Below are 26,763 nucleotides of genomic sequence, written 5' to 3'. Positions count from 1 at the left end.
AACAAAACCAGCAAAAACAAAAACAATACTTGGCCATATTTCATGAACGAAATGAGTTATAGCAGTATTCATTAATTTTGAGATTTGTAAAGGTCTTAGTACGCCAAGAATGTCAAAGATCAACTGTACTGTGTTTAGTTGCTAATCAGAGCTATCCATCTCTAAATATTTTCTCTTTATTTCCCTTGGTAACCGTGTCTTAACAAATTTATCTCCTGGAGAGGTATGTTTTTAATAAAAGAAAACTTGTGGTAAAAGGGTCATATTCCATCTGTGAAAGTATTTGCTCTTTAAAAGTAAAGTTTCCAGACCACTCATTCCCAATTTTAAGCGTTTATTATGAACTCCTAAATAAATTATTCCTTAAGCCTTTAGACTTCAAGAGATATTACTATATCTATGTACTATAGTCGTTTGGATTTTTAAGTAATGAGATTGCACATTTGTCTCTCCTAGAACCACCAAGACCCATTGCTCCTCCCCAGCTGCTTGGTGTTGGGCCTACATATTTGCTGATTCAGCTAAATGCCAACTCCATCATTGGTGATGGTCCCATCATTCTGAAAGAAGTAGAGTACAGAATGACATCAGGATCCTGGACAGAAACCCATGCAGTCAATGCTCCAACTTATAAATTATGGCATTTGGATCCGGATACTGAATACGAGATCCGTGTTCTACTTACAAGACCTGGTGAAGGCGGGACGGGGCTTCCAGGACCTCCACTAATCACCAGAACCAAATGTGCAGGTAAGACTGAAGAGCCGGCCACTCTGCCAGTGAAGGAATCTAGCATAAGACATACAATATTCATACAATATTAAAAGTACTAATTATCTGGTACATGATTAGTCGCACTATTCTACGAGTTCCAGTTGTAGCCTTAAGCATGTCATAAATCTGACTGATTTAAGGGCAGTGTGAATGTTTCTCTTTTGTTTTTCAGTAGTATTATGAATCCACCGTCTTTTCTCGCATGGTAATTTTGCTTGGCTTGCTTATATTTAGTCCAAAGCCTCTGATTGATGCAGGTGAATGTATTATATAGAGAGAAAACCTTTGCAGTTCAAGCAAACGTTGAATACCTTTCTACTATGTGGAGACTGTCTTCCTCGATAATTTTGTTATGGTCAGTGCAGAGGCCATATCTGATAATACACATAAGAAAAGTTACTCTGAGCCAATCCTCAGTAAGATAACCCTCCTAGTCAGAAAATCCTGTTGTCGAGGATGAATGCAGCAGCTTGGCACCCAGCTGTAAAGTACAGAGGCTTTCCATATGTTTTTAAGCCTTGTATTGCCCTCCTAATGTCTGAAACAGAGTAGTGAAAATAATAGCACATGGAGAAAACACAAAGAAAGAATAAAAAGTGAAATAAAAAGTAATATAAAAGCATACATCCTAGTTCCTTATTGTACGATTGTTATAATGAGAGAAAATGTAAGCTATTTATTAAAAGCCACTGAAAAGCTTGTCTAAGTTATTAGAGTATACTTTTAGTGCACTGTTTATTTTATTTTTGAAAATAGTTTAATTTTTTAGGTCAGTTGAAAGAAACATTTTTTATCCATCAAGCATTATGTTGAAACACCTGCAGAGTTAGTACCTGGGCCTATGCGTCTTGAACATTTATAGATTTAGGTTCTGAAAACTGAAAACTAAGACCATGGGGATCTACGAAAATGTAAATGCCTGTAAAATGTCTTTTGTTTCTTTAACATCTGTTTAGCAGTTACAGTATTCTGAGGCTACCCACCAAGAGTACTGATCTAAGATCAAAGCAAAATCCATGCAATTACCTAATGTACTGTCATCCCTAAATATTTTTTATTCTGGTTCAATTTTTATATGTTAATATTTATATATTAATTGTAAATATCAATATGTTTCATATATTAATATTGAAAAATGCTCACCAATAGGAAGCTTAACGGCTCCATCATTAGTCTCAGATGTAGACAATAGAGTCTAGTAATTTGCTGATTGGTGTCATACATTTATCCTGTGGTTGAAAAATAGCTTAACCTCAAAAACACTGGGTAAGTCTCCATGGCTCAGCCTAAATCACACAAATTGCTTTTCAAATTTGTTGTACAGCTATGTCTTTTCATTCTAGGTAATGTGACAAATTATTCTTATTGTAGTAGATGAACTTCCTGAGGGGAAAAACAATTTAGCTCTACAACCTCAACTAGTCAGAGAAATAATTTAAAAAGGAGACAGTATGGAAACTGAGAAGTAGCTCACTCTTCCAAAATTAATATCCAGTGCTAACATAAAAAGATGAATAGTGATGTCCATTTTACTGAAGATATCACCTACACATATTTTCTGATAAAATTACCTTTTTCTGACTACATTTAATCCTTATAAGGTATATACAAATTAAAATAATAAGTGTTGATTTACTATTCCAGAGATCTTCCTTGTGACTTTTTGTGCCCTAACTTCTTTCTTTTAAATATCTCATCTGCCTTCTTATTTTTTTGTTTCATCAAAATAGATCCTTAAAAATTTACAGTACCACACAATGTGTTGTTAATATAATGTGATTTTTTAACTTAGGAATTATTTGAAATCGGCCATTGGTGTGAAGGCCAATGGAGATGGCAAATAAATGAAACTGTGGGGTTTTTTTTAATATATCTTTATTGGAGTATAATTGCTTTACAATGTTGTGTTAGTTTCTGCTTTATAACAAAGTGAATCAGCTATAAGTATACATATATCCCCATATCCCCTCCCTCTGGAGCCTCCCTCCCATCCTCCCTATCCCACCCCTCTAGGTCATCACAAAGCATCCAGCTGATCTCCCTGTGCTGTGGAACAGCTTCCCACTAGCCATCCACTTTACATTTGGTAGCGTATGTATGTCATTGCTACTCTCTCACTTCATGCCAGTTTCCCCTTCCCTGCTGTGTCCTCAAGTCCGTTCTCTACTCTGCGTCTTTATTCCTGCCCTGCCACTAGGTTTATCAGTACTGTTTTTTTAGATTCCATATATGTACATTAACATATGGCGTTTCTTTTTCTATTTCTGACTTACTTCACTCTGTATGAATAACTCAATTTTGTTCGTTTTTATGGCTGAGTAGTGTTCCATTGTATATATGTGCCACATCTTCTTTATCCATAGCAAGATCTTTTTTGACCCACCCCCTAGAGTAATGGAAATAAAATACAAAATAAACAAATGGGACCTAATGAAACTTAAAAGTTTTTGCACAGCAATGGAAACCATAAACTAGACGAAAAGGCAACCCTCAGAATGGGAGAAAATATTTGCAAACGAAGCAACTGACAAAAGATTAATCTCCAAAATATACAAGCAGCTCATGCAGCTCAATATAAAAAAAACAAACAACCTAATCCAAAACTGGGCAGAAGACCTAAATAGACATTTCTTCAAAGAAGACATACAGATTGCCAACGAACACATGAAAGGGTGCTCAACATCACTAATCATTAGAGAAATGCAGATCAAAACCACAATGAGATATCACCTCACACCAGTCAGAATTGCCATCATCAAAAAATCTACAAACAGTAAATGCTGGAGAGGGTGTGGAGAAAAGGGAACCCTCCTGCAGTGTTGGTGGGAATGTATATTGATACCGCCACTATGGAGAACAGTATGGAGGTCCCTTAAAAAACTAACATTAGAACTACCTTATGACCCAGCAATCCCACTACTGGGCATATACCCTGAGAAAACCATAATTTAAAAAGACACATGCACCCCAACGTTCATTGCAGCACTGTTTACAATTGCCAGGACATGGAAGCAACCTAAATGTCCATCGACAGGTGAATGGATAATGAAATTGTGTTTTAAGGCTAGTTATGCTGTATTAAGTGGATGAAAAGAACATGTTGATGAGCATTGATTTATCCCTATTGAATACTTATGTTCAGAATGCATATTGAGCTGCAGTAAGTAAAAATAGGACTGTAAAGTGTTTGAGATATTTTACTTTGAGAATAACCTTATCTGTATGGGAGGGGATAGAGTAAAAATAACTTACACTCATAGCTGCTTTCAAATTTATAAATGTCTTGACATTTTGAAATAATATTGGTCTTTTTTTCTGATATGTTATTTGAGAAACATTTAAGTTGTGGGCTCTGTGGCATAAAATGGTATCAAGCTCACTCATCTGTAGTTTTACTTCCAAATGTAAAAAGTTTTTTTTAAAACTATCTTTCACATGTGGGGAGTCTTTGTCACATATCTTTATTAATTTATGTCCTCATAAGGTGTGTTTGATGCAGGTTTTATGGTAAAAAAAAAGTGCTTATAAACTAGATTTCCAGGTACGTTGTAGATTGTAGAGAAACTGGTTACTGTTTTATAGGAATGTCTACTAATCTTGCTCTATTATTAGAAAAAGAGGGAAAGCGTATGCAATTATATATTCTATTAATTTTTAAATAATCCTGAAAAGCAGAAGTTGGATATAATTGATAAACATTGCATGTCTAAATACAGAGTCAGTAAAGGTTAAATTTATGATGTCCATCCACTTCTCTTCAAGGTTCCTTTCCCCAGGTTTAAGATCCCTCAAACCCTACCAACGCCAGCATCATCACTAGACTCAGCCTGGTGTTTTATAACAAGAAAATAGAACACAACTTACGCTATGATATTATCTGTATTTAGTACAAAAATTCTTCATAGTCTGGGGAAATGATCCCTTTAAGACACCAAGCATAACTTTTGGAGAAGTTCCCATCGAATTCTATTAAATTGTGCAAACTCTGAATACTGGTTCTATAAACCATTCCATTTTAACAAATATTAGGAGAATGTCATGGTGTAGGGTAGTGTTTTACCATTAATATCATGTGGTTGAGTAAATATTTATTGTTTTGAAATAGCTATTTTAATGCATTCTACATGATAGACCACCAAGAAGCCTTTGAAGATAAGTATAAATTTTTTTTAGCTATATGTATGTGTCTGATATCAATTTCACATGAATTTCTTATAAGTAACAAAGGGATGATGATTACTTTCAGTCTCTCAGAAATTCTTATTTTATTTTGGTGTATCACAGAGGAACAATTTTTGACTCCTAGGGACCTATCAAAGAGTAAATTAGTTACTATTTAGTGTCTTTAAAACTCCATTTTAATGTAGTTAAGCCTTTGAAATTTTACTTCTGGCAATAGTAAACTTTTTCATTCTTGGCAGAGATCTGTCAATAAATAATTTTACAGCAAATTAATGAAATGGTTTTATTTATGTATTAATGAGTATATTTTGTATTTTAAATGCAAGTGTAGATTTTCATAATTCAGTATTGATTGGTACTGCTTTATAATTATTTGGATATTATTATCCCAATTTTGTAGCTGGTGAATCTAAGATTCAAGAAAAACAAAATAAAAACAATGATTTGGCTAACCTCAGCCAACTGGGCAACTGGGGCTCACACCCATTTTCTGGAACTTGAAAAGCCTGAATTTTTTCCCCTCTTTTTCCTACTACAGGCGATCTTCCCCACCCCCCCCACCCCCTTTCAGAAGAAGAGTGTAGCCTGAGTAAATGAAAGTATGACGTCTGGGAGGGATGTACATTTTAAAAAATTGAATCTTCATGGCTGCATTATTCCTTGAGAAAACATAGCTTAATGTTTGCAACTTCAATTTTATTAAAAGCACAATTGATTAGTGTGTTGACACTCAAGTATACACTCTTAAATATTTTTAACAGTTAAAGAAGTGTAAAAAATGTTTTACACTATTCTTTTCTGAAAATGTCCTACCTAGTCGCCAAAGCTGTGTCTTTGTTTTCTTTCTGAAGTACATTAAAATCATTTGGTAAGTGCAATTACCTGCTTCAGGGTTACTCAAGTTAGGAGAGGTGGTAATTACAGCCTCTGGTGCCTGTAGCCACCTACACTTGCCTCATGCTTCTCTATGTGCCTGAGGGGTATGATTACTTCGTTGTTAGCTTACAGCCTGACCCATGTTATTGTTCACATAATGCTAAGAAAATACAGTTTTCTCTTTCTCTTATTAAATGGAAATAAAATATGCCATCATCAGAAATTGTCTGCATTGCTTGCTTTGGCAATTGCATGTTAAAATTGCTCTTTTAAATTGCCTTCTGCTTCTGGGTAACCCATTGTGGCACTGCTTTATGATTAACTGACATTTTAACAGCATCTCCTTCATAGGGAAAGTCAAGAGTTCAGGGTGTCCAGAACGTAGTATATTTACACAGTTGGGAAAGCTACTCTCTACTCTTATATTGAAGTTCAGTGCTCTTGGCAATTCTCATTGAAAAATGTAGATCTATGAAGCAGTGAAAAAGAGAGTGTCTTATTTTAAACGTAAACATTTACTAAAACTGCATTTTTTTCTCTCCTAAGTCCAAAATGGAAGGAAACAAAACAAAACAATACTCAGGCATACACCAGAAACCACAGAGTAAGGAATTAAATTTTGGCCTTTTAGCTATAGTATCATCAGCAAAGTGGAACCATATATTGATTTTTATTGTGGTCTAAGATAGTTATCAATCACAAAGACTATTTATCATTGAAACTCAGCCTTGCAGTTAAACAAAAAACAAAATAAACAGCTCTGTAAGAATTGGTATGGTTTAACAGTATAAGGTTGCCGTATGGTTTGATTTCAGTTGAAGGCTTATTATCAGTGCTTGTTTTAAAAATTTTTTGAAATTTATTAATATGATTTTTACATGGCTTCTTTATTGTTTTTGAGCAAAAAATTTTAAAGGCAATGCTATTATTATTGAAGTAAAAAATCCTAAATCTAAGAAGCCATAAGAAAAGTAATGGAAAACAACAGTTCTTCAATTTTCTTAAAAATCTAAAACAGTAAAACCCTCTTATAGATTTTTTTTCTTTTTTAGTGAGTAAAACCTGATTTTGTTTTTCAGATTCTGTAGGGAATATTTCAGTTTGAAAGACATTTATCTATTCAGAGAAATTTTATTGGCTTTGTCATTTGTTAACAGCACTGGGTTAAGTACTAGGTCTTCAAAGTTATACAAGCAGTGCCTTGCACTTAAGTTCCTAGTAGTCACGAGGGACAGCCCTATAAACAAAGAGTAAAATGCAAAGTGAGAGCAGTGAAGCTCTTCCTGTTTTTCAAGAAAGTGTTTCCGAGAAGCTGTCACCAGGAAAAGATGGCTTTTAAACTGGATCTTAAAAATTGACTATGAGTTTTTAAGGCAGAAAGAACAGAAAACAGAATAAAAAACAGAGGGAACCATATGCTTATCCCAGTTGTTAACATTGCTGATGTTTTTTGGATTATGAAAATAGATGGAGCATTGGCTGACTCTGGGCTGTGGTAGAACAGAAGCTGCAGGTGGGATGTGGCCAGGGCTAATGTAGCCCAGGCTGCTATCCTGTTGTTTTTAAGAAGCAGATTGACATTACTGGATTTACTTTTAGAAAGGTCATCTCTCTGTGGAAGAGGAGTTAGAACTAAGGAAAGACTGGGAGCGGAAAAACCATGAAATCATGCTTATAATCAAAATATGCTGTCTGTTATCTTCACTATAGCATGTCTCTCTTACTGTAGATCAGAAATAGGATATCTATAAATTCCTGGAAATATTGTCATTTCTAATAATCAAAGTTCCTTTCATTAAAGGGATTTTAAAGATATTTTATAGGTGATCTAACTTACTTTATTGTTTGATTTACTTTTCTTTTTCAAATATGTGGGTCAACCAGTGTCCTTAATGTGCATCCAAAATCCATGGTATAATACGTTATTGTAGAGGAGAAAATTATGAAGGATTGGAGAGAAATTCAAGAGCTACTGTGTATTTGATGGGATATTTATTCATTTCATAAATTTTATTGAGGTTGGAGTTGTATACATCGCCATGCTGAGGACCGTAGAAGATAGAACATTAGTAGGACAGGCTTCCTACTCTTCAGGAACTGACAGTCTAGTGTAAGAAACCATAATACCAATAAAAGTATAGTAAGTTATATAAAAAAAATACAAAGCACTTTGGAACTCCAGAGATGAGGGGGTTAATTTCTGACCCCAAAACCATTTTTCTCAAGCAATATGTTTGAAAACAATATCAACCATTCTTTCCTGAACACAGCTGGATTAACACTTCTGTTAGCCTTATCCCTAATTCCTTAACTGTGAAATAATGTATAAAACAATGTGCAGCCGGTAGTCACCATAAGGATGATTTGCCTTCTCTTTTTCCTTTCTTCTAACACATAGGGAAACTATATGCACAGATGGAGGCATTAAATTGAAAATATAATTCACATCCTAATTTTTTTTTATTTTTTAAAAGATTTATTATTTTATTTATTTATTTTATTTTTTGGCTGTGTCGGGTCTTAGTTGCAGCATGCAGGATCTTTGTTGAGGCATGTGGAATCTTTTTCTCGTTCGGCGCGCGGTCTGCTGGGGTTTCTTTCTAGTTGCAGTGCGCCGGCTTCTCTCTAGTTGTGCTGTGTGGGTTTTCTCTTCTCTAGTTGTGGCTTGCAGGCTCCAGGGTGTGTGGGCTCTGTAGTTGTGGCACACGGGCTTTGTTGCTCCGCGGCATATGGGATCCCAGTTCCCCCACCAGGGATCGAACCCGCATCCCCTGCAGTGTAAGGCGGATTCTTTACCAGTGGTCCACCAGGGAAGTCCCTCACATCCTAATTTAAATTATCCAAGTAATTTGTGTGGTTGCTTTTGAATTCTCTGGGGCCCATGGATGATAGCAATGTTATTCTAAATTTCAATGGAGAGAGAAATTAATTTATAATATAAGCAACTTCTGTTAAGTCTCCTAGTAGTCTATAATGCTAGGAACCCCAGTATAAGAGTCATGAAAGGTAAACAAATATGAAATCCTCTTTCCCCCTGCCCCTTTTGTTTTTTGCCTCAGGCATGGGATGTACTTTTAACCATACGTACAGTTTATGGCACGTTTTCTAATAGCTGTGTAACTAATTAAATAGAGTTGGGCTGCTTTCAGCTTAAAATTGTCTTCTTTTGACTTATTTCGTTGCTAGAAAGCATTTGGTACCAGTAAAAATGACACTTTTAATTTATCCACAGTACTTTACTACATGCTGAGTCTGTTAACAGTATCATTAAGTACTCTTTTTATTGGCTTCATTTGTTTTTATTGAATTTTGCATATGCAGTAAAGCTGACAGATGAAAATGATTTGAATAACAGCATTAGTTCCATTAAATATCCTGGATACCCCTCTGGTCCTAGGTTTTTATTTGATATTAGGAAGTAGAAATAGCAGTAAAATAATATCTTAATAATGTCTTAAGTGATAATAACATAAGAATATCCGAAGAAGAAAACAACATGGGTAGAATTAAGAAGCTATGGGTCAATCACCTCCTAGAGAAATGGAAATAAAAACAAAAATAAACAAATGGGACCTAATGAAACTTAAAAGCTTTTGCACAGCAAAGGACACCATAAACAAGACAAAAAGACAACCCTCAGAATGGGAGAAAATATTTGCAAATGAAGCAACTGACAGAGGATTAATCTCCACAATTTACAAGCAGCTCTTGCAGCTCAATATCAGAAAAACAAAAACCCAATCCAAAAATGGGCAGAAGACCTAAATAGACATTTCTCCAAAGATATACAGACTGCCAACAAACACATGAAAGAATGCTCAACATCACTCATCATTAGAGAAATGCCAGTCAAAACTACAATGAGGTATCATCTCACACCAGTCAGAATGGCCATCATCAGAAAATCTAGAAACAATAAATGCTGGAGAGGGTGTGGAGAAAAGGGAACACTCTTGCACTGTTGGTGGGAATGTAAATTGGTACAGCCACTATGGAGAACAGTATGGAGGTTCCTTAAAAAACTAAAAATAGAACTACCGTATGACCCAACAGTCCCACTATTGGGCATATACCCTGAGAAAACCATAATTCAAACAGAGTCATGTACCACAATGTTCATTGCAGCTCTATTTACAATAGCCAGGAGATGGAAGCAACCTAAGTGTCCATCAATAGATGAATGGATAAAGAAGATGTGGCACATATATACAATGGAATATTACTCAGCCATAAAAAGGAACGAAATTGAGTTATTTGTAGTGAGGCGGATGGACCTATAGTCTGTCATACAGAGTGAAGTAAGTCAGAAAGAGAAAAAGAAGTACTGTATGCTAACATGTATATATGGAATCTAAGAAAAAAAAAATGTCATGAAGAACCTAGGGGCAAGATGAGAATGAAGACACAGACCTACTAGAGAATGGACTTGAGGATATGGGGAGGGGGAAGGGTAAGCTGTGACAGAGTGAGAGAGTGGCGTGGACATATATACACTACCAAACGTAAAATAGATAGCTAGTGGGAAGCAGCCACGTAGCACAGGGAGATCAGCTTGGTGCTCTGTGACCACCTAGAGGGGTGGGATAGGGAGGGTGGGAGGGAGGGAGACGCAAGAGGGAAGAGATATGGGGACATATGTATAACTGATTCACTTTGTTATAAAGCAGAAACTAACACACCATTGTAAAGCAATTATACTCCAATAAAGATGTTAAAAAAAAAAAGAAGCTATGGGTCAAGATTGATCAAACACTAAAGGATGTGTTCTGTATGAAGGATGGGCTCAAGAGACTCAGCCTGTGAACTTCAGACCTCTTCAATGGTGCCATTGTGGTTACACTGGTGCACAGACTTGTCCTTGATTTTCTTCCTTTTTACCCGGAGAATCTACCTTTGTCTTCAGTTGTCACTGCCTGTTTACTTCCTTATTTGAATTATAATTTATTTTCTTTGCTTTGGAATAAAAAGCAAAATTCTTAAAGTCAGGCTTTGGCAAAAAAAAAAAAATTGCAGTCCCGTTTTCTTGAGCAGGGTTTGGTGGGGGAGGAGTACAGCTTATTTTTGGAACTCACTTATTTAGAACCATTCTAGTTAGTGTTTTTGAAGAGTGTTGGTCATTCTGTACGATTTCTTGAGTGGAAAAAATTACTTTATAAAGGTGTATCATTATTTTCATAATTTAACTTTACTCTTAAAATCTGAGGATTTTAGCCTTATTATAGCTAATAATTACTGTAAGGATGACTCTTCCATCCTTTTTCCTTTCCACCAACCTGTATATAAACTACAGAGGAGAAAAAAGCATATTTGAAGGAAAAATAATGAGTGGATTCTAATCTCGAGTATTGTAAGTTATGTTACACTTTGTGAACCCAACAAAAAATGAACTTCAAAGGGCAGAAATTCATGCGTTCATGTCACCCTAAGCAAGATACGTGCAAATTCAGCTGTCACTACATATGATATGGCCTAGAAATCATTGAGTGATGTCCATTTTAATTGTCTCAGCCAAATAATATGGGTGAAGTTTGAGTTAAAATAACTCATCTTTCATTCTCTGGCTTTGTTACTATTTCCTACCTCTATGTAATACTTCATAATAAAAAAATAGTCATCAAAAAAGTTTATTTTTATGTGTTATTGTAGTTTTAAGCCGGCACTGTTAAAATATATGAACATCATATTTTTTGTACTCTTACATGTGAATCTATAATACTTTATTGTCAAAATACCTTTGTTTTAACATATTATATATATACATATATATATATAATAGGATCCCCTTTTAACAGTAATTATAGAAGGAAAGTGAAATAATTTCTCTGCCAATTATTAGGCATTTCTTAAGTCAAGAGCACCATATACATAGGATGCTTGCTCAAAACTTACGGTAACATTTATTGGAAATCGTAATATATTGCTTTGCTATACCTTTTTCTTCTCTAAGATATATCTTACAGGTGAACAGTGGAATGGATATGTAGTTTTGAAATATAAATGGCAGTATTCTTTGACAAGTTTGTTTAGATACTTCATTAACTTTTTTTAAAATCTTTTTTTGCCATCCAGTAAATTATAACAATAAAAGAAGTTTAAGAACATGTTTTAGAGGTTTACTTTATCCAATACTGAACAACATAATCTTCAGCTGCCACTCATTTTATCACCATTATACGATGGCATTTTAAAGCTTTTGGGAAAAAATGTAACTTAAATACAAATTGGTATATTGATGAATTTGTGATTTTTGGACAGATATGTTGGAGCTCACTCTAGTAGTTTAAGAACTGCAATATGAAGATAACAATAGCTGTTCCTTCACCGTGCATTATCATGAAACGTGATGATGCTGTAGAGCATGAAGCTTTGTTGTCTTAAAACACAATTTATATACATCAGATTATTAACATAGACTTTCTGATGGGTTGGGCCAGCAGTTCTGTTGTCCTTCATTTAGTCAATGAATTTTGAACTCCTACCAGCACTATGGTAGAGCTGGGCAAAAAGTGAAGAGATGACAACTTCTCTCATTTATCTTGTTTTTAAAAGTAAAATTAACAGGTAACTTAGTTAACTTCTAACAAGTGACAGAATGTGGAAACTGACTCATTCTATTTTATTTTACTTAAATGGGTTATTTTCCTCTGTATTTCCGACTCACATAAAGTACATCAGTAGAATACAGAACTCTGCTTATTCTGGAAAGCAACAGGGAGAAAAGTTTTTCTCTGAGTACTCCTTCCAGCTGCTCAGATAATCCTTTAATTTCTGCCTCCTCTTTATTTCTGGCTTACTGTCCACCAAGAGAAACATGCATTTTTGTAAGGCTAAGTTATATCAATGAACCAGTCACTTTTACAACAGGTCAGCTCATTGAATTAAGTTAATATTTGATTTTCTCAGCTTAAATGAACCAGTTTAGGTTTTCCGTTAAAATTTTTGCAATCAGTTTTAACAATTTGGATACCACCTTAAAAATTATATAACTGAGGAATACTGAAAAGCAGAATTATTGTTCCAGAGTTCCCTTTTGTGTTTCTCCATTCTCTCTTCTGGTGAATTCTGCATCATAGGTATATGTGTGCACTGTGCATGTGTCTGCTCTCTAAAATAACCAGCTTTGCTCTGCTTAGGAGGAGAAAATGTGCTGGGGAGCACTAACTATCCCTAAGCTTAATTTTTTTGGAGGTGCCTTACTGGAAGTCCCAGATTTTGTAAAGACTTCATTAGAATACATACACCCGAATAGTTTTTATAAATTATCCATAACAAAGCATTACACTAAATTTCACAAATAGAATTTTTTTAAAAAGCATTTTCAACACTACAGTGTTTATGCAACTATTGTGATTTTTGTCAATGCAGTATTAGTTTTCTCCATGCCCATGCTTTTTTCTTTAAGATGTATATACCAGTTTACATTCTGCTTATTTTATTTGCTGTGATATTAACTCATTTCCCATGTTTCTACAGGACATTCTAACCATCATCTTTAGTGATTGCTTAATATTCTATTGGATATATGTGCTAGAATATATTTAACCATTCTAATAAAAGTTTAGGCTAACTCCAGTGATTGGCTATTGTGAATGTTGCAGTGAGGATTATGCACTTGTCCTTTTTCTACGTGGCTGAAAAGTACTTGACACATACTCTTCAACTACTCTGTAAGTACTGTATTAGTACACTTTAATGGACCAGCAAGGGCATGCATTCAGTCATGCAGTTTTAGCACAAGAAAGTACTTTATAATTAATCAAGTCCATGTCCCCCATTTATCACTATTCTGCACACTGAGACTCAGTGAGGTAATCTGATCAACATCTTACAGCTATTTGATGAGAAAATCAAAACTATTATTCAGATTGCACTTCTTTTTGTTTTTTTTAAACATTCATGTGACTCCCTTTTTAAAAGAAGAATTTTTTTTTTTATATTTTTGGCTGCGTTGGGTCTGCATTGCTGCTCACAGGCTTTCTCTAGTTGCGGTGAGCGGGGTCTACTCTTCGTTGTGGTGCACGGGCTTCTCATTGCAGTGGCTTCTCTTTTTGCGGAGCACAGGCTCTAGGCGCACGGGCTTCAGTAGTTGCGCACGGGCTTCAGTAGTTGTGCACGGGCTTCAGTAGTTGCGCACGGGCTTCAGTAGTTGCGCACGGGCTTAGTTGCTCCGGGGCATGTGGGATCTTCCCAGACTAGGGTTTGAACCCGTGTCCCGTGCATTGGCAGGTGGATTCTTAACCACTGCGCCACCAGGGAAGTCCCACAGATTGCATTTTCTTGTTTTCTTTTACATGAGTATGTCCTACATGCCAGATAGTGCCTTAAGTGCTGGGTATTCTAAAACGAAGGCTCTGCTCTGCAGCCACTCAAAATCTGGGGAATCATGATCATAGTAATTACCATGTATTGAGTACTTACTATGCACCAGGCACTAGTGTAAACTCTTAGATTCAAATCCAGGCTGCCTGATTGCACATCTTTGCTGAGCTGCCTGGAGAGTTTAGCAGGTAGGTATATAGGTAAATAATTAGACCAATAAGTGGCATAATAGATGTGCTTTCAGGCTTTATGGAAGCACAAAGGAGCCTTGAAGTAGGAGTAGAATTTTATGAAGCAGCAGATCATGAGCAATTATGAGCTGAGATTTGTGAGTCAGTAAAATCTAGATTAAAAGCTGGCTCTAATATTTACTACTGGGCAAGTAAGAATCTCTCTAATGTTTCATATTGTCATCTGTAAAATTATGATAAATAATTGTACCTGCCCAACTTGCTGTTTGTGAGATAATCAGTCACGTGCTAAAGCTGAGAACTGATTGTTAAATTTTCAGGAATTTTGCCAGCCAGTTTTAAAATCAGTATTAAAGAATAAATCATACAAACTTACAATTATATCAATTATATTTTAAACAAAAGTAATACATACTCAAAGGTTCCTAACTATTTTAATATAGTGAACCATTATCTACGTTCTTGAGACTATCTATGTCTATTTTATCTGTATGTTGGAGATACGACACAATGCTTATCTCTTCCAGTTCTGTCTTGGGAAGCTTAAAACTGTAGTGGGAATATTAGAGCATGGAGATTGGCAAATGCTGCAAATCAGGACTATTTTCTCTCACCACCTCCTCTGTTTTCTGGAGAGCCAAAACCATGTTGAAAGTGCTAAACATTTTCCAGCACACCACTAGAGATAATGCATGCAAAATGCTTACTTAGCGCAGAAATAACCCACAGTAAATATTAGCCATTTCTACATAACAAGCCATTTCACTAAAAACAACTTTTCTCCAATATTTAAAGAATTACTAACATGCAGAATATCTGAAAGAATTATGCATTGAATACCACCACAATTTTCCTTTTGTTGTACTTCCTATATCACATATTTATCGATCTTTCCAACTTTTTATTCATCTATCAGTACATCTTAACTTTTTAACATTATTTTTTAATACATTAGAATATTTTGTTCAAGGGAGTGATTTTTAAAGAATAGTTAAAGAATATGTAGTTTGAATATTTTTACTGAAATGTTTAGAATGGTTTGGTTTTTAGAAATATTTCTCTAGTGGTTGTTGGGAAAAGGATTGAAAGGAGATTTCAGGAGATTTAGAAGGCTTCTAATATCAATCTAGGCAAAAAATTGATCAGTACTTGAACTGAAGCAGTGCAGATAATGATTCCAATGCTGAGGCAGAGATGAAAGAGATTTGAGAGTTGCAATCAGTAGAATTTTGTGACACATTGGAAGGAATTCTGGCTTGGAAAAGTAAGGTATAGTGACAGGTTTTAACTTGAAGGGGTAAAACATTGGGAAAGTGTTGGAAGGGAGGTTGCTATGTTTAGTTTTAGAAGTGAGATATTGGGTAGGCAGTTATATTCATGGATCTACAGTTCAATAGAGAGGGTAGAGAGCAGGATATACAGATTTGGGCATCATCACCATTTCATTCGTGACGTTGGAGTCATGGGTATGCTTTCCTTGAATTAGAAATTCAGGTAAATTTTGTTCAACCACATTTAAAAAAATTTGGGGGAGGGTTGAATTATATTGTATACGTTAATATCTTTTTGCATGAACTATTCAGATTACTGAAACTGTTCAATGTTTTTATGTAGAACCAACTTTAAAAAATACAGTGGCTGTTTTTTATTTACAAATGCATTAAACTTGATCAGTATATACTTTAAAAAGACTGATTAGTTTGTCGAATTATGACATCCGTAGTTACATTTTAAGTGTTCCCCATAATGAGTAGCTCAGAGCATTATGCTAAAGGCAGAATCAAAATGTGGTTTAGTTTTGGTTTTCACCAGCTGATCCTAGGTGAACTTGCCCTCTGTTGAGTGCATTTCTGTCCTCTTTCCCATTTGCTCTCTGACCTCCTTTGGTACCTCATCTCAAAGATTCATGGTGTTCTTATGCAGAATGCATACACTTAGGAACTCCACACCATGACAGGAGAGGGTCATGAGCACGTGTAGGAGGGATTAACAGCAGCAGAGGCTTGGTCATTCTTTGGGATGCGAGTATGGGACAAACAGTTGTGTTTGCACTGATATCCTAATAGAACTTTGAGTTATAACAACTTATTTTTTCAGTTTTGTATCAAATTCTACACTTGAGTGCTTTGAAAATGAACTAAAATAATTATTGTGATTCTTTATACCCTCAAACCAGAAGCCTCTGTAGGACAAATTTAAATAACTAGACTTTCCAAGGATTTTCACCAGAGCAAGTGAAATAAAGTACCTATTTCAGTGAATAGCAGAAAATAAGTGTTTCTTTGTCAGATTTTAGTGGAATGTTCTTGTAGTCTAAAAAGTAGGTCGTCAAGACTGAGATTTTATTGTAAAACAGCAGTACAAATATCTTCTTAAGGAAATGACTCTACAGTTACCTATTATTAAAACAAAAACAAATTTTAGTGATTTATTCCTTAAACTATTCCTTACTCTTTGAGTATAATGCTAATTATATGGGCTAGGTTAATTGGATTTCTACTTTTTTTAGCTGATCACTTTTTCTCTCAGTTGCAATATTTTATAATTGTAATTTTGTAAGTAATAAGTAAGCCCTTTTTAAAGCTCTTTTTATTCTAATCATTTATTTAGTTGTGTACAATTTCAATGAAAGGATTCTCGAAATACATTCTAAAGTTGGTTAATCAATTCTTTTATTATCTTTTAAGAAGATGAGTTGGTATGACCTCTATTATGAAATTGACTCCGAGAGAAAGTGTCAAAGTTGTAAATCTATTAAGCTCCTGGAAATATATTTTGACAGAAATATGTATACATATATTTGTAACAGTAAAGTTAAAATTGGGTAATATTACTATTATTTTAAATTTAAAGTCACGAATTGATCTGATGCAGACATCTTTAGGAGTTAGAAATATTCTTTTAAAAAAAATAAGAGGGTATAATCACAGCCTTTTAATATACCTGTCATCAAAAGTCTGAATAATAGAGAAATGAACATGGACCTGCATGCAGCAGAACAGTAGAGCATAGATGCCCCCATATTACAAGCAATACACAATATTTTAATTTTCATGGGACTAGTAAACCATTTATTATATTATGGTTTTGGCAGTGAATAGTGCATATGTCTTCAGTTAAAAATATATCCTTGGCTTGGAGGGGTAGTATTTAAGAAGTTTGGAGTGAGAAATGGTTTGGCAGTGTAACAAGGCATGTTAAAGTGCCTACCTTGAAAGGAAAGGAAAAGAGATAGACATTTCCCATTACTACCTACTGTTAAGGTGCTCACATTATCCCTAAACAACCTCATGCTTGTGGCAATAATCATGCACTGTCGTTTTTTGTACTAATATGAAAGGGCAATTCAATCTTTTTGACAAATACTGCATCACTTCTGGCTTGGCAAATTTTCATCACACAAACCCAGTTGATACATATATAGGTTGTGACACTCTGGCTGAAATGACTTTGGATTAACTGTATCGAGGAAAGTAAAATTTTATTTAAGGTGTTATTTTTCTTCCATTTTTCTTTTCTTCTCTTCCCACCCCAGCCTACCCTCACTCTTGCCCTGAGTTCAAATTCATGCTACTTCCTTGTTCCTTTATAAGCTATATCATTATATCCAGAAAATGTCTTACAGTGAAATTGAAGGAAGCTTTCCATGGATGTTCGTAGTTTGCTTCTTTGTTTATATTTTCTCAGTTGTCTATGCACATTTATGTCCACATGCACCAATGTACAGTCTAAGGGATTCACAAAATTTTTGCTTTCTTACTGGAGCTCTTTTTTCTAAAAAGACCTATTGTATAGTTTTTATAACCGTAGCCTCTCAGAGTCATTCATAATCTCTGAGTTGGTGTGAAGTATGAACAAAAAAACAAAGCATTTTTGCTTTGATGATTTTATAGTTACAAGTTTTGTACTCCTAAAATGTCCTTTGCAATCATGCCTGTTTGGAAGTAGTTGTTTTACTTTTTTTCTTCTTTAGTTGCTACATCTTCTTAGTTGCTATATATCTCGTGGAGAGGAAATGAAAGGTTTATTACATTATTACCTTAAAAGATGACACATGAATTCTGTGCTAACTCCCAAAGTGGCACTCCTGAGAAAGAGGTCATTTCTCTGGGAACTTAATATGCCAGGTAAGATTTCTTTGTATTTTAAATAAAGTTACTGAGTTAGGAAATATTAACTTTAGAAAATGCAGACTAAAATCAATAGTTTTTCTAAACCCCCAAACAAGATTACAAAGGAATTATTCATGTCTTTAGCCTCTTTATCATTCTTTCTCAGTGAAGTAGCCTGTATTGAGTAAAAGCATAACAAGAATAACAAGTAGAAAAATAATTTTATATATGATTTTTAATTTAGAAATTAATGATTACAGTCTTTTTTCCATAGCAAATAGCAATGTAATAAACTTTTTGGGAAAAATTTTTGGTATAGTTTTTAATTTAAACTTGTACCTTTAAGATTGATTTCATTTGATAGACTGCTTGCCATCAAACTCGATATTAATGAAATCTTTACTATTAAAATTGGATTGTTTTTTCCTGGCTCTGTACATATTCTGTGCCATTTTGCTTTTCTCACCAACCAAGTTGTAATAGTATTTTGTATTGTGGTGAGGTTTGAACATATACTTATTTATAAGGCACAGTACAGGCTTTGTCTCAGGTTAAACACTGGAGTGATTCCAAAGAAGTTTTTTTTTGTTATCATTGTTGATTAATTTTGGAAATTTGTATATTTTAATCCTGAAGTGGCTAGTTGTTGTTTGATGATATTGATAACCTAAGTGAACTTAAGTGACAGAAAACATAATACCAGTGTTGATTTTACAGGATATAAAACATTATTCAAATAGTCTTTATTTTATTATTTATATATTTACATACAATTATATGTGTTATTTACATCCTTCTTAATTTCAAGAACAATTTGGGATGGTTTACTAGAATATACAAGATTGAACAGAAGAAAAGGAACTGATAAGTAACTTGGGAGAAAAAGGGACACTAGGGGAAAAAAACAGATAGATTTAGAGGGTAATAAGAGTAAACAAACATTTATGTCATCTAACCTGGTGTTATTAGGGAGACCATGGATTTGGTTCTGAGTTTATTAGTAGTAAAAGCAAAATCTGTGTTTATTAGTAGTAAAAGCAAAATCTAAAACACAGATTTATTTTGTTTATAATAAAAAGCTAACTGACACAGATTTATTTTGTTTATAATAAAAAGCTAATGTTTCAATCACTTACAGCATTCTAAGAACTGTGCTCAGTATTTGACACGTAATTATGTTATTTAATTATTGCAATGCCCCACAAAGTGGTGATTTGTTCAATTTTACGTATGCCAGAGAGGAATCTCAAAGAAGTTAAGAGTTTTGTCCCAGGTCACACAGCTGTTAACTGGTTGAGCTCGGATGTGAATCTGGATACTTCTGACTCCAAGATCCATAGCCTTATCCACAGAAGTCATAGTTTCATAAGATAAATAAGTCAGTTTCTTCAGGAAAATATACCTTGTCTTAATTCTGAGGCTAAGAAAAAAAAAATCTTCTCTGGAGCTCAGCCTTGGTTTAAGGATAAAATGGAGCCTGTCTAGAGGACTGTCTGTAATGCATATCCTTCAGGCAATCCTCTTGAGTATCTCTTTCCTCTTGTGGCTACCAAATTATTTTGTCTTGAGGCTATGAGCAAATTGATTTTCTAAAAGCTAGTCTCCTATGAACAGTTAATATTAAAGCCACAGGAAAACTTGCTGGTCAGAATTTTAGTATCTTTTTCCTCGTCAATATCTAGAAAAAAATACTCATATAATTGATACCTAATCTAGAGATTCATCTACCACACAGAATTTTGATAAATATCCAATGCTATATCACATAGTTTTAAACCATTTTTACATATCTGTTTGCTTTTTTGTCATCTTTTACCTATCGAACTATAATTGTTCTGTTGTATAAACTTTTACAAAGATGATAAATTAGGTTTTAGTTTCATTAATTTTTAATAAATCCTTGAATATTCATTTCCAGTACCACATGAACTTTATAATAAACTTTATTACTTATTTTATTAAGGTAGAGGTATTTTTGAAAGTTTGTCTTAGTGAAGGCAATGCAAAAAAATTTTAAAATATCCTCATTAGTGGTTATGAAAATCTTGATTATTTTACTTACCTAGTTGTGTGTAGGTTTTGGGTCTGCTTTGTATTACTTTATGTATGTAGATATTTTAAAAATAAGGTTTGTATTTCCTAATTGTTTTTAGTGCCCGTGAAGTCAGTTTGATTTTTCTATTGCATTCATATCATAGTTTTAAAGGTTGAAATCAAGTGTACAAGAAAAGAAAACAAAATCGTCTAAATGTTCTATCATGAAGGAAAAAAAATTTGATCATTAACTTTTGGTGAATTTCATTTCATGCATCACTTTCTGTGTGCATGTGTGTGTATGTATGCATATGTGTGTAAAGAGGAAAAAGAGAGAGGAAAGGGTTAATGGTTGGATAAAATAACTTGTAAAACGTATTCCATATGCACTAGTTCTTAACAATAAATATTTAATTAATTTTTATATAATAAAATAGGAAACTAGGTAAAACTAAAATAATGACCATCAGCTAGGTAAAATTTTCCCATCACAAGTGTTTCTTTCCATTCTTTCTTTGGTTCCTTCCTTCATAGAAGTTTTATTCAATGCAATGCACCAAAAAGTCCTGGGTGATTTTATAGCAATTCTAAACATAAACTTGCACACATAAAATTTATAGGATATCCATGAAAACATGTAGAATTGCATCTGTGAGATTTGTATGAGGGAGTGTTATGTTTGTTATAATATGGGAAAACAAATCTAGTCAATGAGGTCAAGTATGTTTTAAAGATCACACGAGGTAAGAAAATGGATCATAAATAAATATTAAAGGGTCAAAATCATTATTTTTTGAAATTCAGTATTTATTTTGGATGGTAACTCTTGACTTTTTGCTATAAACATGAATATCCTAGTTCACTACCACTAATTATTAATTAATAATGTATCAGAAATATTGTTATTTTACATTTTGATGTTATGTAACATTGGTATTTCATTTTGTAGCCATAATTCTTACTGCTTTTTCACACTACTTCCACATTTAAGTGCTTGTAACCAGTCATTTTACCATGATTTATCTACTCCTTTGTTTTTCATTTGATATATCCCTTTTGTCTGGAATTTTCCCAGTAGATTGTTTTGGAGAATGTGGTGTTTTGAAGGTATTTTTAAAAATGTATTAAATCTATGAACAAATATATCAAATAACCTTTTCTCTTAGTTGTAAGTTTTGATAATTATCCATGTAGAACCATATCAGTCCAGTTTATTAGCTTGTGGCTGAAAAATTATTCCACTCTGTGACTTGTCATTTAGTACCATTCCTCTGTAGATGGTCATTTACATTATTTCCAGTATTTTTTTCAATTATAAACAATGCTGTAATGAACATTTTTGTGTATGTCGTCTTCTAGAATATACACCTTTTCCTCTGGTATATAACTAAAGTTGGAATGGTAATGTCATATGGTATATCCATATTCACTTTTACTAGAAATTGTCAAATTGCATTCCAAAGTCTTATATTTGTTAATACTTTGACCGTCAATTATTAGAGTCCCAACTTCTGTACTTCTTCTCTAGTATTTGATATCGTCAGACTTTAACTTTTGGCACTCTGAGTGTAAAACTGAAATTTGTTATTTTAATTTATATTTACATATTTTAATTATTTACCTAATTAACCCAAGCTTGAACATCTTCTTACTTGGTCATTTGGATTTCCTTCTTTGTGAATTGTGGCAACTTAATTTTCATCTCCTTTTGTTTTATAGCCCCTTCTTTGAACTTTAGTTGTTTACAATTAGAACATTTTTATTCTCTGAAATATCTTTGAAAATATGGAATCACTTGAATGTCTCCCTGTTTTCCTTCAGCTAATTTCATTTTTCTGTATATTGTCTACCTTTTTACAAATGTTCCTTTCCTCTGGCCTTCCTCCCACCTTCAGTGATTTGCTAAATGTTTTTAATCTTCCACCATCCCCAACTGTATCTTTATTTTATGCCTTTTTAAAACAGTATTTATTAAATGCACATCAGCAAACTAGTTCATTCCAACTAATGATTAGAATGCAGAAATTAAGACCCAGTTCTGTATTTAATAACTTTTTTAAGATGGAGATATTAATTCTGTATTAATGGTGTCAAAGCCGACTCATATTTTTTATCACAAGTTGGAGGTGCTGGAGAGTTGTAGTTTTACCAGAATAAACCATAATATGCTGGTCAGGCAATTTCATGTAATATCATGTATAAAACTCAAAGTCTAAAGCTATTAATAATCCAGTACACCCAGTGGGTAAAGATTTTCTTTTTTGGAGAAAGCAACTGAGACATAAACATAGGGTCACAACTTGTAATAACTAAGGCTATAGGATCATGCTTTATTTGAGAACAGATGCCATACTTTCTCCATGATGAGAGTTACAAATTTTTCTGAATTTGAACATTTGTGTCAGAGTATTGCCTCTGTCTCTGATCATCATTAAAGTTCCTTTTCAAATATCTTTATACATGGATGTCTATATTTATGTGTAAGATGTGCCATATAGTAGTTTCAGTGATGGCCATTACTGGGCGATGTATAGAGTTGGTTATGGCATGTCGTCTAGAAGACAATGGTTGGAGATATTCATGAGGGATTTGTGTGTGTGATGGGAGGGAGTTGTAAGGAAAGATGATGGAGGAGACTGGAAAGTATTCCTTTGAAACAAGGGTTCTTAACCTGGGTGTTTTTGAATTGAACTCAGACTGCTGGAGAATTTGTACATAAAAAAAAATTACATCTTGTTTTCTCTAATTTCCAACTCTGAGTATTTCCTTTAATTGTGAATAAAGGCCACAACCCATGATAGTATTAGTAACATCGATGACTTTATTTCTAACAAACATCACAGATATTTTCATATCACATTACAGATGTTGTAGGTAACTTGAAATATCACTTACTGTTACCACTACTTTTAAATTGCAGTAGTTTATAGACCTGTCTCTATTTAATGCATTACTAAACACATTTATTACTGTATTACGTATTTAAAAGATAATATATACTATTCATTATAACTTGTTTCCAATGCAATTCTCTGTATTTTATGCATTTGTAAACCTTCTTCTCATAAGAGGACTGGACTTTAGTAGACTGCCAAAGGGAGTCATGACATAAAAAAGTGTAGGAACCTTTGCTATAAGTGTAAGCTAACTCAGCTTGCTTTTAACCTTCCTTTTCCAAATATGACAGCATCTCTCCATTTTCTCTGCCATCAAGCATAAAGTTCTAAGGGAAATTGAACTTTGAAATTGAAAAATATTTTTCTACCAATCTGTTTATCACATTGTTTTATTTTTATGGAATAAATGTACCCCAAATAATAGGGGAAAAGACAAATTGATCACTTATTTATGTCTGTTCTAGCCCAAAGACATTTAAAACATCACAGTGGAGAAAAAGCAGAATGATAACTGCATTTACAAAAATTTCTTGTTAGAAAAAAAGGATTTTGTTTTAATAAATGATGGCATAGAAACATCACAGTTCTATTCCTTAATAATCTTAGGTTTCATTTTGATGGTTTGAAATAATTCTAAGAAGAATTACTGATATAGTGATAAAGTAATAAGAACACCTAAAATTGTGCTAGTCACATAGAAAAGAAAAAGGAAAAACATGTCATTGTTGATGTCCACATACTATTGTTTTCTGAGGTCTTGATCACCATCTCTGAGAATGACACTCTACAGATCTTATTAATATTTGCAGCTTTCTGTAATTTGTTTCACTGCTCAATTTTGAACATTAATGGACCTCACCCAGATAGAGTTAACTGGAAAGAGAGTTTACTCATTGACTAACTGAACACCTAAGAACGTATTTAGCTCATTCTAGAATTGAAATGCAGCCTTTGTCCAGGATTTGACAATTATTTCTAAATATAATTGGATCTATTGCTTTTACCTCAGGCTCTTTCTCTATATGTAACAAGTTTAAGACAGTTTTAGTGAGTGTATTAGCTATGCCCACATTCTGGCTTTCTTACCACAGATAGACTTGGTCAAGCTTAAAAGATCTAGGCCATTATCTTTTTTTTTGTCTCTCTTACACACAGACTCACAAACACACCCACAGACATAGAGGAGAAAAACAAGATAAAATGAGTAAAATTAGAAAAAAAAAGGTTAATATTTAGTTCATTGGTAGTTGTGTTATATAGCATTTTTATTCACATGTGTAAAATCTGTCTTAAATAATATCAGTTAAAATGCTTGCAAAACATCGAAGTCCTGCAGTCCTACGTAAAAGATAAACATCAAAACTAATATCTCCATTAGGTTGTAAAATAGTATATTTTCACTTACTGTTATTTAAATATCATCCCCATTTCCTTTTTTCTAGTGCTAATGTTAACCTTGTGAACTTTAAATTGTCTGGAAGTTAATGGTCTGTTATATGAGTATAATAGTTCTTAGTGAAAGAATATTAGATTATGTTATGCAGTTTGAAATGTAACAATCTCTATCTTGTAATAATGACATAGTCTTGCTTGAAATTAAGAACATTTGTTTCTTTTTGCTGATGCTGTACTTAGTATAAATGAAGGATTTTTTTTTTATCTTGATAAACATTTATTTGCCCATCATCACACCCTGGTTCAGGGTGAAACATAAGAGAATGAAAATGAGCATACATTCTGAAGGGTAGAGTGTTCTTTGTGAAAATCAAAATTTGAAAATTATTATATTAAAGTTAGCAAATTCAGAAACATTATGTTCTGTCAGGACCCATATATGACCCTGTCAAGCTTTTTGAGAGTTTTATTTTTTTTAATTTTATAAGAGTTAAATTTGAATTGAAGCTAATGTAACTGACAAGAGGGAAATAGAAGCAATTGGCTTGCACTAAACAAGTTTGAATGGTTGTTAACGTGAATGACTTTCAGGCAGTGAATGTCAGAGAACAGTAGATTACTTTCTTTACCTCAGGCGTTTTAAGCCATCTCCTGTGGTAGAATGACATAATTTCTCTCCCTCTCTCTTGAATCTAGGAAGCAAAGTAATTGGAGTCTGGTAATTCTGGCCTATGGCTGATGAAGATAAATCATAACGAGCTATGGAATACACACTGACAATTCACATAGGGCTACTAGAACATGAACTTTCAGTGATGCATCAATCAAATATTATTTCCTTCTGATTTATACTCAAGAAAGCCCTGGAACTGTTAATTATGAATGCAATCATCATTTGTTATTTTTGACAAAATTTCACATGCTAAACAAATTGTTTCAAAATGTAAGCTATTGTGTCTTTTAGAACATGGGCTAGAGTCTTATCCTTTCAATTATATCCAGTATATATGATTTTAAGCTAGCATATTTAATACAAACTATTTGAGGTTTGAAAATAATAGAGGTGGAAGAGAATTCAAGACCATCTGGTCTAGCCCCTTTCCTTAAGGCTCATGAATGTATAAAAGTCATCTTGAACAGATGGAGGTGTAGTCCCCTAAAATTTTATAGAAATAGTTCTAAAGCTTCCTTCAGTAACTCATTTGATCACTCTGTTGTTTGCTCAGGGACTCATATTCAAACTATTTTCATTTAAATCCATCTTCTAATATCATTTTCTAGGCTTTCGAAGACTAAATCACCTCAGTGTTTCAAGTGGTCAATATAAATTTGTTAAACTACATACATATTAATATTTATTTAGTAGCATGTATTGATTATTTTCAGTGCATTAGACGCTGTACTAAGTATTCATTTACATTATTGCACCAGTTCAACAAAGGAAAGTAATGTGGACAAGACAGACATCCAACGAAAACCTGAGCTATAACTTTAATTCAAATTCTTCTGACTCAGTTCTTTTCCACTGAACTGTCTCCTCAGTGTGAGAGCCCAAACTCCTTCTTCCCTCTTTAAGTTAAATTTCCATGGCTTTGTGGTTCCTCTACTTTGTAACATGTTACTGACTCCCTTCCTTAGCTAATGGGAGTATAATCGATGTTTCTCAACCACGTTCTCATTGTCACCCACTCCCCTCAGAGCCATTTTAGAATTTTTAAAATCTCCTCCCATGAAATTTTAATTCCACACACACTATATACCTGTTTATGTACTGTATATTAAAAAAAGAGTAATATTTTTTGTCCCCTCCAAGAACCAATTTTCATCCCCTTGGGGTAAAATTGCTCCCCTTGAAAATGAATATGGTACATCTCTATTACTCTATCTCTTGGATTGTATAAGTGCACAGTTATTTTACTTGACATTAATGACGTCTATTTGTTGTAAGAGGAGTAATAATAAATCAGTAGTAATCCTTTTTCA

At 33.7% G+C, this 26,763-nt stretch overlaps 1 protein-coding gene across 3 annotated transcripts in view; it reads left to right on the top strand.

The window, feature by feature from the left end:
• PTPRK (protein tyrosine phosphatase receptor type K) overlaps positions 1 to 26,763 on the top strand; it is a 578,185-nt gene that overhangs the window by 354,976 nt on the left and 196,446 nt on the right. For all 3 annotated transcript variants that reach the window (XM_022556378.3, XM_022556371.3, XM_089921990.1), the window contains exon 7: positions 457 to 750. In XM_022556378.3, the coding sequence (XP_022412086.2) occupies positions 457 to 750 (294 nt within the window). The remainder of the gene's footprint in view (positions 1 to 456; positions 751 to 26,763) is intronic.

The sequence above is a fragment of the Delphinapterus leucas genome, chromosome 12 (genome assembly GCF_059928025.1).
Source record: "Delphinapterus leucas isolate spDelLeu-1000000601 "Yukka" chromosome 12, BTC_Dleu_Yukka2, whole genome shotgun sequence".
NCBI lineage: Eukaryota > Metazoa > Chordata > Mammalia > Artiodactyla > Monodontidae > Delphinapterus > Delphinapterus leucas.
Note: the sequence above shows the minus strand (reverse complement) of the source record. Positions and strands in the feature narration are given on the sequence as shown.